The 15,213-nt window shown below is 36.5% G+C and overlaps 1 protein-coding gene and 1 long non-coding RNA gene across 3 annotated transcripts; one reads left to right on the top strand and one right to left on the bottom strand.

The window, feature by feature from the left end:
* Positions 1-229: 229 nt before the first annotated feature.
* LOC120009930 lies at positions 230-2,494 on the bottom strand. The gene is made up of 2 exons (XR_005470770.1): positions 2,019-2,494; positions 230-926 (listed from the first exon to the last, which is right to left on the bottom strand). It is a non-coding gene; the product is annotated as an uncharacterized LOC120009930 (long non-coding RNA).
* A 10,222-nt stretch (positions 2,495-12,716) lies between these two features.
* On the top strand, positions 12,717-14,714 carry LOC120009404 (F-box protein FBW2-like). Of its 2 annotated transcripts, none has more exons than XM_038859994.1 (3): positions 12,717-12,855; positions 13,403-13,623; positions 13,920-14,714. In XM_038859994.1, exons 2-3 carry the CDS (start codon positions 13,526-13,528, stop codon positions 14,632-14,634), a joined length of 813 nt encoding a protein of 270 aa, XP_038715922.1. In that variant the 5' UTR covers positions 12,717-12,855; positions 13,403-13,525; the 3' UTR covers positions 14,635-14,714. The 2 variants fall into 2 exon arrangements, with proteins under 2 accessions (XP_038715922.1, XP_038715923.1); XM_038859995.1 differs by having other exon boundaries at positions 12,724-12,855; positions 13,423-13,623.
* Positions 14,715-15,213: the final 499 nt, after the last annotated feature.

Raw genomic sequence — 15,213 nt, 5'->3', positions numbered from 1 at the left:
CTGAAGGCCACCATGTCATTGATTGGGCTTGCTAAGCTGAATGGGCTAAAAACAGCTCATATTCCAAACAAAATTATAAGTCCACACACAAAAGTATAGTGAAAAGATCAATTCATCCTTAATGTGTAAAATATTAGAAATACGACAACCATATTTTATGTTCCTGAAGTTTCACTGAATTATCGTTTCAGTCCTTAAAGTTTAAATTTTATCTAATATATCCATGATATTTGAAAAAACTATCTAATTCTGTCCAGATTTTCAAATTTCGGTGGGATAGTGTCGGTTTTTGCTTACATGGCAACCGGAGTGGGTACGTGACATATACATGTCATTTTTCACATTTATAAAATGTGCCACGTCAAAAAATAAAATCAAAAGCTTTAAAAAGTCAAAAATCTTTCCTAATTAAGAAAGAAAAATCGTTATGTCTCATCTTCTTCCCCAATCTTCTTGCATCTGGAAAAGTCTTCTTCTTAGAACCTTTTGAGCTTGTAATCGCCATTGACACCAGAACTTGTACTAGTAGAGGTAGTAGTTAGTTTCATAATCAAATATGAAGCAGAATGTTTGAATTTCCTGATAGTAGTTAGTTTTGCAATCAACACCAACACGGCTATCCTCCGTCACAACTCTCCCGTGCCTCACATACTCCAACCTCCGGTGCGCACTGTCCTTCGAAGATATCGATTTCTCGTGTGAATCCCCGATAGCGGACATTGATGAGTTAGCGATCTCGATCCTAGAAATCGAGTATGATCTGTCGTGATTTGGGGATTACCAATGCATGAATTGCCTTTGGGAGGTGCTACGGAAGCTTCCTCTGGTGACTCTGTCATTGGCGGCCAAAGCAGCAGATTTCATCCTGTATCGCGCTCTAGAATCCTACAACCAGAGAATTCCCCAGATGGGTACAATACAACTGCCTGTGGAGAGAGAGGAGTTCAATTATCGGTTAACTATAAAATTCTTGTAGGTTGAAATTTTTGTTGCATTGTAAGATTTATCATCTAAGTTTCTCTTAAATTAAATATGTAGAAATTATTTATTTTAAATTTTTAGTTTAAGGGTTAATATATTATTTTATACAAGGATATTTATATAAATTGGAAAATTTTAAAAATTTGTGTGAAGATAATATTTTTATGGTGTATAGATAAAATTTTCCTTTACCATTGATCCCAATGTTTATATACGAGGACAAGACGTACACTCAACTTATTAAAAATATCTTAATACAAAAAGGATAAGAAACAAATTAGTATAATTAATTGTAATGAGTAAATCTTTCTAAAAGGTGCATATACACACACAATATATATATAACCCACAAAAGCTGCAAGCTGACAAAACTAGGGTTTAACGTCAGGCCGGCCCAACTTGGACCCAAAGTCTGGATTTATCATTCGGGCCTGAGTCGGGCTTGAGACGAAAATAAAAACCCAGGTCCCATCCTTTCGGGCTCTGATCGGGTTTGGGCCGACCCTAGCTGTGTAGACCATTTGGTGACCCCTAAACACAACAAAACTTTTTCCCTTTTTCAGTGGAAAAGCAAACCATGGAAATAATTGCACATGCATGTTATTTAACTTTTGTCACCTATCTAGAAAGCACTCAAAGCATCTATATACGTACCAAAATGGTCTTTTGTTAGAGGGAAACTTGCCCGTCTCTATTCTATGGTACGGCCCACTTCTAGCTCTCATCTCAACTCACGCAAGGAAAAAAATCAGGCTCCTAATGGTGGGCTGGGCTAGGCTTGCCCAACACATGTCCTGTCTGGGACCAAGAAGAATGGGAAAAACTTGTTGGGCTAAGTATGACCACCAAACACCACGAAGAGAGACACGATCCTACACATAATTGTTCAAGCATTCATGGCCATCGTGAGCTATCTGTACCACAATGAATCGGGAACCCGAACTCAACATTTGCACAGTTTAAACAAAGAGACATACACACAGTCGACAGAATGCAATTGAATCGAAATAGAAAATAATGGAAATAGATATGCGCACCCGTATTGCTGTATTTGTACACGTGAACGACGGCGGTGGAGGAGAAAGAGAGGGTGGAATCAGAGATAGCATAGGAAGAGATGAGCTGATCAAAGAAATCGGCTCTGATTCGACGCCTGAGGCAGTCGAAGCACGTCTGTTCTTCATTCTCACTTTCTTCACTCAAGATCGTCTGCAAATACATAAAGCTACAAAAAAGCAAGACCTACGGCCAAGAAATTGAAGCAAAGACAGCACCAAAGCCCCTAAACCCACCAACTCACCGATAAACACCCAAACCACCCGCGGTAAGCTGAAGAAAGAACTGGAGAACAATCGAAAAAAGAAACAGAACGAATAGTGCTGAAAAGCCAGGAAAAGTAGATACATGAACCCACAACAAAACCGAAGGAAAACCTGCAAGTGACGATCGCTGAAAAGGCAGGAAAAGTAGATACATGAACCGCAGAACAGGTCGAAACAAATTTGGCTCTAGACTTGCGCGTGTACAAAATGGGCTATGGACTCGCCAAAGACGACGAAACACGGAGCACCCCAAACAGAACAAAATTCGAGAGTCGAAGAACGACGTCGTTTTGGGTGCCCCGAAATTAGCTAGCAACGACGACGTTGCGCTCGAGAAAGTGAAGGAAAAGTCGCGCGAGTATTAAGAAAAGATGGAACTCGTCACCATATCAGCCCAATCCTTCCAAGTTTAGAATAGAAAAGTAATAGATAATAGATAAGCTCCAGTATGCAAGCCCGTTGATGTTATTATTTACGGGCTGCAAATCTCAGCCGTTGGTGTGATTAAAACAACCACTTAAACCTAAAGAAACACAGATACCCGATAATCAATCCCCTTCTTCCTCGCGCAAGGATGAACCAACTCCTTCTTCGCGTCGCTACTTCCTCAATTCTGCATACGAGTTCGACTGGGTCTCACCCAAAAACGTCAGCCTTCCACCCACCGAACAGTTTCACAAACCATTTGTAATCCAAATACCAGCTTTTAATTGGTGTTGGGATTCTTTGTTCTTATAAGGATTAAGGATTCTCAATACCGGTAATGGGATTCATATGGCTATTTTTCTTGTCGTGCTAACTGTTGACATGTGGTGTTGTAATGAAATGATTATGTGAAATGAGAAGATTAGACACCTAAAGTTCCTGTAAATCAAGGACAGTGAAGCTGCAAGACCTAACACAAATAGTTTCAAGAGTACCCAAGACAAAGCCGTATAGCACAAGTGTGGACAACAAAACATGCTTTCACCGTAATTACCATAAAGTCATTTAGCATAAACTGGTCAATGGATTATACATTCTTGGTCTGTTCCATCATGTGCTTTTTATACTGCAATGTTTGATTTCCCATTAAAAAGTAAACATCGGAATTAACACCATAACTTATGAAACTATAAACGAAATAAGGGTTTATTTTTTGACTATGCTTGATTTGTTTTGTACTTTATTCTTGGTCTCTTTCATCACGTGCTTTTTCACTGCAATGTTTGACTTTCCATTAAAAGGTAAACTTTTTAAAACTACAAACAAAAGAATGATTTTTTATTTTTGTAGTTTGTTTTATTTGTTTTGTGTTTTTCTCCTTCAAACGCAAATTATTGATCTAGGATTGGACACCAACTAATGTGTTAAATGTAACTTTTTAGTCACTTAATTACGACCGGGTAATAATTTTTCTATATTTAGAAATTTTAGAATTAAAAATATACTAATTTTTAGTGAATAATTTTGATCCAAATAGAGTTACAGATTTTCCTGTCAATTTGAAGAGACAGTAATCCGTCATATTTAAATGATTGTCCTAGTTAAAGAGAGCAATGCATGCACATTTTAACTTTCCAAAACTACCCTCATTAGTATTTGTTTTCAAATTACAGTGTTGCCACTTACCAACTTTTGGGGCCTAGATGGAGTGTTTTTTTTTTTTTTTATAATAACATCCATGTATAAATTAATTAGGCATATAACGCCTTATTTAAATTTTTTGAGAAAATAGCATCATGCCATTGTTGAGAATAACGACATTTATTTGTTTTTTACATTGTTGCTAAAGGTGAAAGCTGCTATTGGTAAAAGCGGCACCTTCACGTCCTTGTTCCAGATGCCAACATAGCAGCTGCCATCGAGACAAGTGAAAACTCCATCTCCTTTAGGAACTTCATTCTCCCACTACCCATTATAGCGATTCCCATTTGACCAAATCAAGACTTTGCGACCTAAAATCACGTCGTTCTTCCATTCTCCGACATACTCGTTCCCGTTCTTCCACATTTGAAATTCGATTTTTAACGAATGTTTATAAAAGGGAAAAGACTTTTAATTTCCAAATTCATACTCACTCAGTCTTTCACTCATCAGTCTCTGCAAAATGGAAAATGTCCGACAAGGTGCGATAGGTATTACTTCTTTTTCTTCCTCTCCAAGCCCAAATATGACGCAAATCTTCTTCTTCTTGCTACTTATTTTTGTGGTTTTTAAGTCTTGGAAATCTGGCGTAAATCTTCTTATTTTTCTTCTTCTTGCTACTTATTTTTGTGGTTTTTAAGTCTGGGAAATCTGGCGCAAATCTTCTTATTTTTCTTCTTCTTGCTACTTATTTTTGTGGTTTTTAAGTCTTGGGAAATCTAGCGCAAATCTTTTCCTTATTCTTCTTCTTGCTACTTATTTTTGAGGTTTTTAAGTCTTTGGAAATCTGGCGCAAATCTTCATTTTATCCATCTTCATGCTGCTTATTTTTGTGGTTTCCAAGTCTTTGGATTTTAGGCTTCTTCTCATTCTTTGTTTAAAGGCTAAATATGGCGTAAATCTTCTTCTTATTCTTCTCAGTACTTATTTTTGTGGTTTTTAAGTCTTTATTTCTTCTTCTTCACATTTTTTGGTTTGTTTCTTTAGTCCCAATACTCTATTTACTTATTGTTCGTTTCTTCTTCTCTTCCCTTCTTGTTCATGTTTTATTTGGTTAGATCCAGTAGTTGCTACGACAGGCCAAGCTCAGACGGACCAACCTCCGATGGAAATAGGTATTTTCTAATTGAAAAAAAATTAAACCTATGAATAAGAGAAATAAAGTTTTAAAATAACAATCATACAAAAAGAAAGCTTTTGAATAGGCGAGAGTAATCAAATGAAATAAAGCTGCTTGAGAAGAGCTCAGACCTAAAGCTAACATGATATAGCTCAATTGAGACATTGTAGAATAGGCTAAACTTCTAAGATAAGGTGAGGTGAATTAGATATTTTATTATAACTAATATATATAATTAAGTTATAAATATTATATGTAATGTATACGTAATTAATAATATACAAGTATGGGGCGGGTTGGATTTCGATAAACCCGTTCTGTACCCGCCCGCTTATTTTCCCCATAAAAATACTCGTACTCGTACCCAACCCGTTAATTGACGGGGCATACCCGTCTGAATTGGGGTGGGTTATGTGGGTACCCGATAGGTATTTTTGACATCCCTACTTCCGGCACCACTACTGCCACCGGAGGCTAAACCAATGGGTGAGTTGTTTGCTTGTTTTGTTTAGTCCTAATATTTCATTTACGTTTCTTCTCTTAGTCTCCTTAGGATACGAAAACAATGGGTAAGTTGTTTGTTTGTTTTATCTCAGACCAAACTCCACAAGATCCCAGAGGTTCACTTCCGGCACCACGGATCCCTCCGGCGCCACTACTGCCGCCGAAGGCTAAAACAATGGGTGAGTTGTTTGTTTTGTTTAGTTCTAATATTTCATTTACGTTTCTTCTCTTATTTTCCTTTTGCTCTTATTTGTTTGGTTAGATCCAGAAGAAGTTGCTCTTATTGTCGCAGACCTTATATAAAATCCATGGATATGTCTTCCCAAACCCTTTCGAGTACTGGCAAAGGCTACAAAAGGCCGCTGGGATGCCGAGAATCAGATTTAATTCGTTGACATACGTCACAACTGGACACATACTTGTGAACATCCTTCTTTAAGACTGAGCAAAAAAAAAAAAACATTAGCTATACGAACCCATGTCCGATAAACTCTCGAATGACCCCCAATCACGGAATCATGAAAATGGCTAATAATCTTAGTTTTGAGATCACCCATGGTAGGAACCAATACTCTATCGTTATAATAAAGTAACCCACCCTTGTCTTCATAGTCCAAATACCCATCAGATTGACTAACTAGTTGCTGTCGAATTTCAATACACATGGAACAGTCTTTTGTTTGATCACGTAACTCTTGCCAAACCTCCTAATTGGGCCCTGAAATTGTACAGAGCAAAGACCCATCCTCCCTTCGTGACAATGCATCGGCAACGCGATTATCCTTACCCGGACGATAGGCAATATCAAACTCAAATCCCAGCAATTTGGCCACAAATTTTTGTTGCTCAGGTGTGATTATCCGCTGCCCTAACAGGTTCTTCAATAGCTGCTGATCCGTAACAAATTTTTCATAGCATGATCCGTCAATAACCCAATACTTAGATCTAATGGGTCTTCGTCGCCAAGAAGTGTAATAATCTGCGCACTAGTTGTACCATCTACACCATCTCAATACTTTTGATTAATCATAAATCTCTTTTGAAATTTTTCATAACTCTCTGGCTTATAGTTGAAGTGATCAAGTGTTTGAGAATATTTAAACGTTTCAAAACCATCTGGAAGGAAAAACCCTCATTTGTAAAGTCACTTTTGATAGGAAATTGGGGGAGAATCTGTGGTTTTTTTGGACAAAGAGCTCAACATAGTAGATTCAGACACTGAATTAAATAAAAACAACGAAGGATCTAATAGACACAACCTTGATTCTTGGACAAAGGAAAGAGGAAGTGACTCTCAAGATAAAGCTGGCAAGGGGAGCAGCATTGAGGAAAACCTTGATGAGATAGAAACTACTCTTGCTCAGTTGAAAAAGGAACTGCGTTTGTAAGAGGTTCCAGTGTCATGTTGATCCATCCAACATTGGTGAAGTTGAAAGAAGTCCTTTTTGCCAGAAATCTCTTTGATGGCTCTGTTTTGGCATCTGCGGTTTGCTGATGGTCACATAAACGTCTCCATCTTGAAACCATTTGGCGAAGGAATTGTCTACTTGTATCTCGGGTCTGTCCAGTTCACACTAAAATCTCTCTCCCAAACAGAAGAATAGTGCATGAGTCCCAGTGCTATGAGTAACGACATACTCTGCTAGCACTGGGCCAAGCTTGGCACCAAAACCATATGATGAACCATGACCCATTTGCCCGTAGACCTCTGTTGGATTCCCTTCAACGTCCTTAGAAGTTCCTAGATCATTTTCATGTTCTACAAATGCATATATATGAGTATTTCTCACAGATATCCGTATCTCGGCTCCAAGCTTCAACATAACAGGAGGAAAATCGAATAAGAAGATATCAGCCTTAACATTCTATAGACAATATACACACATAACAACAAATCTTATTACATAAAAAAATTGAATCTTGATATGGTAGAAAAATACCTATTCAAAGTCAGTTCACCAATGTAAATCTTACCTCAACCATATTTCTTGCAGCACCTAGCTTGTCCATACTGTAACCCCTCACAGAATAGTGCCTTCATTTACCATAACATTTATAAAGCAACCCGCTCCATAATGTATGTATATATGTATGTGGATGCTCTAGGTAAGTTTGAAGATGACATATTCACCAAGATATCATTGTGGCTTTTGCTAGTTATCGCAGTGCTGTTGGGAATCGAAATGCCATTTGGAGTTAATATTACCACATGTGGTAATTATTTATTCTTAATTTTCTTTATGCTAGCAAAAAAATTAAAATTATTATTCATTGATTTCCATTAGATTACAGGCCATTTAGCTAACAACCGTAATAATTTAGCTACTATATTGGGACATAATGTGATTCCTATACATATTATATTCAAATAACATCCATTCAAATAACAAAATTATCTAGGCTTTAAACATAAGTAGGTTTAAAGTAAGCATGCCCAATCACTTTGAGTAATTCTTAGAATATGGTCACTTGCAAGCGCTTGGGATTCCTACAAATCAAACTCTTGACTACTATGAATAAGAAAACACGTACCTCCTTGGGCTGTCGGAGGTTATGGTGCCTGAACCAGTAACTGAAGAGCTCCATCAACTCCGTGAAAGACTTGCGCTAAAGAAAAATAGAAGAATAAGATGAAGTGAATGGCAATAACAAGAAACGAAGAGAGAGAAAAATAAGAGAAGGAATAATTACATAGCATTGTAGTGGGTTTTTCATTGAAAGAGATAAAGAGTTTATTTTACATATAACGTGTTGGTATGGTGGCCTCAATATTTCATTCATGCTCATACAAGGTTACACGATTTTTTGCTATGCAACCTTATATGGAAATAAGTGACATGTTGAGGTTACCATCCACCAAATAACATTTTAAAAAAAAACCCGCTCCATGATATATCTATGTACGTATAGGCAATGTGGATGCTCTATGTAAGTTTAAAAAGGATTACCAACATATGTGAAAGGATCATAATTCGTTAAATAGCAAAAGAGAAAGAATTGAGAACTATATGGTGGTGAGTATTGTCTTTTAGTTGTTGTGTGTTGGGATTGTCACCTCAATATTTTGGTCATACCCATACAAAATATGTTGTGTTTTACTTACATCTTGATTTTAGTTATGTTGTATTATACTGCAATGGTCATTTGTAAAGTTAAAAGAGAATGCAAGATTATTATTTTTGGTGTGCTAACCATGAGGTATGACAATGTGAAGAGGAAAGTAAATGAATAAAGAGAATGTGAAACTCCTATGGAGCAAATCTTCTTCTTATTATTCTCGGTACTTATTTTTGTGGTTTTTAAGTCTTTGTTTCTTATTCTTCTTCTTCACATTTTTTGGTTTGTTTCTTTAGTCCCAATACTCTATTTACTTATTGTTCGTTTCTTCTTCTCTTTCCTTCTTGTTTTTGTTTTATTTGGTTAGATCCAGTAGTTGCTACGACAAGCCAAACTCAGACGGGCCAACCTCCGATGGAAATAGGTATTTTCTAATTCATTCCAAAAAATCATGATACTTGTTAGAACATATTATTCACTATTATCCATTACAAAAGGTAGTGGATTATTTGAGTATATCTTGTGGATGGAACTCATATCTCATACGCCTTCTCTTAGTGTGACGCTATATAACTCATGTAGAGAACAAAAAATAACTTTTGATATCTATGACATGGTTCCAATTAATGCACGTGGATTTGTATATCAATTGGTGTATAGGTACACTCCTTGGCATGAAGGTCCATAAGCAACAATTCATGACCAATTTGAACCATTGTGTAAGGAATTTTCGGAGGTGAAAAAATTGTTGTGTGTAAAAGAGCGTGTAAAACTCAAGGCTGAACTCATGGCTGAGCCCAAGGTTGGACTTAGGATTGAACTCAGTACTCATGGCTGAGGTCTCAAGCATGAAATCATTGTTCCAAGTTTCACGAGTTATGATTTAGACTTGACGGCTTTGTCAATGCTAGTTGCCATCAATGCTAGACCTATATTATGCTTTTTTAAGTTATAAAATTTTGAATGTGATTACTAAATAAAGTTTCACCCAGTGCCTCTTATCGGTTGTCTTGTCAATTAGCAAATTGACTCCGTAGCTGAATTTGTTATATTGTGCGTTCCTTTTTATGTTAAAATTACTTGCAATTCCAAGAAATTTTGCTGGTAGCCCGTGGTTTTGCTCATTATATGCTCAACCTAAATTTTTAGTTACTGGGTTATTTGAATGGGTGTCAAAACAAATTTTCGCATCGACAAGCCAGCCAAGAGTTGCTTTTATGTTGTTGCAGTGATTGCTAAATTATTTTACAAATGCTCAACTTAGTTATGGTATTTCTAATATGTCACATGTTTAAACTTTGAAGACTATTGGAAATGAAGGGATTAGTATCCCACTCTTGTTTGGTGTCGATTACAAAAACTCCCTTGTCAACTTGTCATTTGTATTCTATTTCAAACTAGTTATTCTTGATCTATCCTAATAAATGACATGTTGTGTTTGTCATGGTTTTCAAGAGCTTTCCTCATAAAGCAATATCGACTCTTCATTAGGTTTTCTAACATCAAATTTTTTTTATTACTATCCATCAATGCAAGTACACCCATCTTCATTAGGTTTTCTAACATCTATTTTTTGTTACTATCCATCAGTGCAAGTACACCCCCATTCCTGACCTTACCAACCTACTAGCTGCCCTTCTAATTTGAAATCAAGCAAACAAAATGCCATCTTTGGAGACTTGTACATGATAGTGTCCCTAGTCAGCTAGGGCTCACCATTTGGCCTGTGGACCGGCCCGAAAGTAGACCGAGCCTGGGCAGCCCGGCCCGACCCCTTGGGAGGGTCTGGACTCCATTTTAAGGACCGGGCCCGGCCAGAAGCCCTACACCTCGGGCCAATTTTGGCCTGACCAGAGCCCGACCCAGACTCAAACCCGAAATTATTTATTTTTATATGTATATAATATGTATATGAATATATATATATACACACACATATATATATATACACATACACCCACATGCACAGACAGTGCACACTATCTGTGTATTTGTATACATGCATTGTCCGCATATATATACATACATACATATATATATGTAATATATACATACATACATACATATATATATGGATATATAATATATAATATATATGTGTATATATATATATATTATTGCAATGTATGTGTATATATATATACACATAATACGTATATATTTCACCCTCTATAAAATATTATTCAATTGTATAAAAATTAAAGTATAATTATGGCATTAATCAATTGTAAGCAGGGATGACAATTTGTCCCCGCCTCGACCTGCTCCGCGTGGATTTAATCTCCAAAACCCTAAAGGCCCTAAACTCTAAACCCCAAAACCCTAAACCCTTAACCCTAAAGACCCTAAACTCTAAATGCCCTAAACCCTAAAGATCTTAAATCCTAAACCCTAAACCTAAGCACTAACCCTAAAGCCATAATATGACCATCTACTCATAAATGTTGATAAAATCTTAGGACACTAAGATTTTATAAAATAAGTATAAAATTAAACTATTTAAAACTATAGATGTGTATAATATAAAATTTAAAATCAATACTCATTAAGAAAAACTAAAATTATTTAATTGTGTTAAAAATGATGACTCTTATTTGCACCCCATTTTTTGCTAAGTACACCCCAATCTAGTGTATTTTCAAAGGGTGAATGGGGTGTACTTAGCAAAAAATGGGGTGCAAATAAGATTCATCTTAAAAATATAACAGGAGGTATGTAAAGATAATAATTTAATTAGTTAACAAATATATCATAAAAGTAACTTTGGCTTGTTGATCAATTCATTACTCTCCTATCTAAAAGTCTCAAGTTCGAATCCTATGATGAACAATTTAATTTTATAATTTTCAAAGAGGATGAATAGTAACGAGCCGTGGGAGCCTGGCCCTTGCCTGAAGCCCGAGCTTTATGGGCCCGGGCCTCATATTCTCAGTTTGGTTATGCCCGAGCCCGGCTCGAGGCCCGAAGAACTAAACCAGGGCCGGGCTGGCCTGGCCCGATGCCGAGGCCTATAATCAACCACCAAAGATGATCTTACTATTCATAAAAGTTACCTCTAGTCCTCTACTCCATAGACGCACAGAAATTCATTAGTCTCTTTTCTTGAGAATAATTGATTGGTTTACACAGAAGCAATAACCATAAATGGACCAGAACGGTTGGTAAATATTCAATCCTATGCCTTTTTACCAAGCCAAATATCCAAATGTCTTCAAAAATATTCACTCATAATTCATTCTTAGTAAGTCCTAATGGAAGAGAAATCAAGAATTAATACATGTAAAATCTGTTATATATATTTAGTAGCGGTTCCTCTAAAGTCTTACAAAAGACAAGTTTTCATTTTTTCAACTTAGTTGTAGATCTCGTTACATTGTAATCTGACACACATGACATATGTGCGTCAATTTGACCCATCATAATGCTCTAAAGTCTAAATTCACTCAGACACCACCGTCCGAGTCATTTTTCAACCTCTCATTTTGAAACCCAAACAATACCCATTTACATTTACACCGACTCTTCCTTCTGTTTTTCCACAAAAAAGAACTGTATCACATAAAATATCATTAACCTTCTATTTTGTCATAATATTTGGATTAAGAATTCTGCTATTCATTTAAAATTATAGAGTTTAAAATTTAAATTCAATAATCTAATAGATATGTCAAACAATATTATTTTCAGAAGCATTATATGTCCATAATTTATACATTTATAATGTGTCCAGAATTAGGTGGTACGAGGAAAATGTAGAGACCATAACTAGGTGGTATGAAAAAAAGTGTAAGGGTCATTTATAGTTAACATGTCACCTAGATTATGGACAATTATGAATACCAAAAATTATAAACACATATTATTTTTTGATATTATTTTTATAACTTATATAATTTTTCTTCCATTATTATATGTACAAAAAAAAAATTTCGAAGTCTCAAAATCCATGATATTTGTGTCATTTTTGTTAAAGAAATGTACGTATACCGTTTCTTTTTTGAGATTTTTCACGCATACTTAAAATCCCTCATTCCCTCTCGCTGTTTTTACTCTTGTTCTTGTTCTGCATTTGATTCTTCTGGTTAGATCAGATGCCTCTAGTTTTGTAGCTTCCCTCCTTTTAGCTCTCTCTCTCCTTCGGATAAACCACCGAGTCTCTCTCTGCCCAATCCAGATCCCAAAAGCAAAAGCAAGAACGGAAAGGCAAGGAAACTCTGTTGAAAGAAATCGGAACTTTTGTTGCGCGTATGTTAATTTTGCTTTCTTATTTTCCTCTTCCGGCTTCTCTGTTTCACTCAGCTTTCTGTTTGGATGCGAAGAAAATGGAGCAAGAAAAGCAGAAAATGGAAACGATTATTGTTTGCATGTTTGCTTTGGCTGTGTAGTTTGGCTCTTTTTGTTTGAATTAGGTGAAAATGAGCTTCTGCTTGTTCTATTTGAGCTAAGATCTCATTTTCTTCCTTCTTTTGCTATTTTTAGCTCTGCAAATCAAGCTTAGCTTCCAACTTTGTCCAGCAATCTTGATGCATAATGAGCATCAGTGCTTGCATGTGATTTGTGCTCTCTGGTTCTTCTGTTCAGTTTTGATTTCTTGATTCCAGATCTTTAAATTACTATTCTCTATGCTTGCAGATCTACAACGCTCTTTTCTGTGCTTAATCTTTGGCTCTCTCTTCTCTATTTTGCCCTCTCAAATTACTAATGCTTATTTTTTCCTTATGTTAAACCTGAATTTTGGACGTTCTATCTGTATGAGCAACTAAATGTGTTATCTTTCTTCTTGTTTCGGCAGAAACTAACAGTGATTCCCAGGGTGTGCAAGTCTTGGAACAAAGCAGTGTCTGGCCCTTATTGCTGGCAGGAGATAGACATTGAGGAATGGTTTTGTCAATGCGAGCCTGATCACCTCGATCGCATGGTTCGTAGGCTGGTCACAAGAAGCTGTGGATCCCTCCGGAAAATTTGTGTTTCTAGCCTTCGCAATGATACAACTTTCTCCTTCATTGCTGAGCAGTAAGTTTAAGAATGCATTCTTAAATTGCACTAATATCAATCTATAAAATTGCTGTGGATCTGTGTGACAGGAAATTAGTAGTTCACTACTTCAAACAGTTTGCAGATAAACTGAATGTTTAAATATGTGTTAATTGAGAATTGAGAGGAAGATCAATGGTACTAGCCTAATGTTGATGCTCACTGTATCGTTATTAAATGACAGAATTCAATTTGAGCAGTTACTCTACCTTTATTCGGTTTCTTCATTTAGTGGTTTGTGATGTGTTTTTTTTTTCCCTTCTTTATTTTGCAAGTGCTGGATATCTTCATATGTTGCAACTGCCTAGAAGTGAGATAAGTGATTGTATAGTTGAACAGATTGTGGGGAAGCTCTCTACTGTAACTTTCTTGGATGTAAGCTATTGTAATAAAATTGGCGCTCGTGCTCTGGAGGCCATTGGAAAGCATTGTAAATTGCTTGTGGGGCTGTGCCGAAACATGCACCCATTGGATTCAGCAGGCAAGCTTTCGCAAGAGGATGAGGCTCTTGCCATTGCCACCAGAATGCCAAAGATTAGGCACCTTGAAATGGCGTACAATCTTACTACTACAGAAAGTGTACTAAGGATCCTCTCAAGCTGCAAGGAGCTTGAATTGTTGGATTTGAGAGGGTGCTGGGAAGTGAAACTTGATGGTAAGTTCCTTAAAGAAAAGTTTCCCAAATTGAAAGTTTTGGGACCTCTTGTGGTGGATTATTATGAGATCAACGAGTGGGATGATTGCTCGGAGTACTCGGATGCAGTGTCCATCTACTTTTCCTGGGACTTTATAGCTGGTGAAATGGACGATTATGATGATGATGATGATGAAAGCTTTGATGGAATGTGGGATGATGAATGCAGGCTGGAGGAGCTCGAGCTGAGGTTCTATGAAGCAGCTCATGAAGATATGGGTATGCATGTTTGGCCTCAGTCTCCATGGGTTCTGTTTTCTTCCTCCCAAGTTTGTCAGACTTTTTCATGTATCTAGCAAGTAAGATGCTTTTACTTTTGAACTTCTATATGCTCTATGACCATGGATATATATATATATACATGTTTCAATAGTAATGGAGTTGTATGGATTGTATATTCATGTTTTACTTCGTTGTCATACTTCTCTCTTAATAACACTAAGCTTGCTGATATTACAAAAAGCACAGGAAAGTACAGATACTTGAAAGGGAAAAGGTGTCTTGTGAAAGTAGTATTCTTTTCTCTCAACTTATCAAGAAATCATCGAGTTTATCACTACTCTTCCAGTGAGATTAAAGCCAAGTTTCAATCTGATTCTTTTGTCCTAAAAAGCTCCCATACTCCATTCATATCTCTACCCGTGAGCTATTGAAAACAAGTGAGAGTTTCCTCAAAACTTCTTTACACTGGAGTGGAACTTGAGCTTAAATTTGTAACTCTTTTTGGGTAAACTTGAGTTATTGTGAGATTTTTTTTAGGTTTGTCTTGAAAATCCTTAGATAGTGGATGTAGGAGGTCTCGCTGAAGTATTCGAAACACTCTAAAGTCTACATCACTGTTTGCATTTTTCTATACCTACTCTTTTATATTTTCA

Source organism: Tripterygium wilfordii, chromosome 11, assembly GCF_013401445.1.
Source record: "Tripterygium wilfordii isolate XIE 37 chromosome 11, ASM1340144v1, whole genome shotgun sequence".
NCBI classification, from domain to species: Eukaryota; Viridiplantae; Streptophyta; class Magnoliopsida; order Celastrales; family Celastraceae; genus Tripterygium; species Tripterygium wilfordii.
The sequence above is the reverse complement of the archived record's forward strand: the minus strand, read 5'-3'. Positions and strand labels throughout refer to the sequence as shown.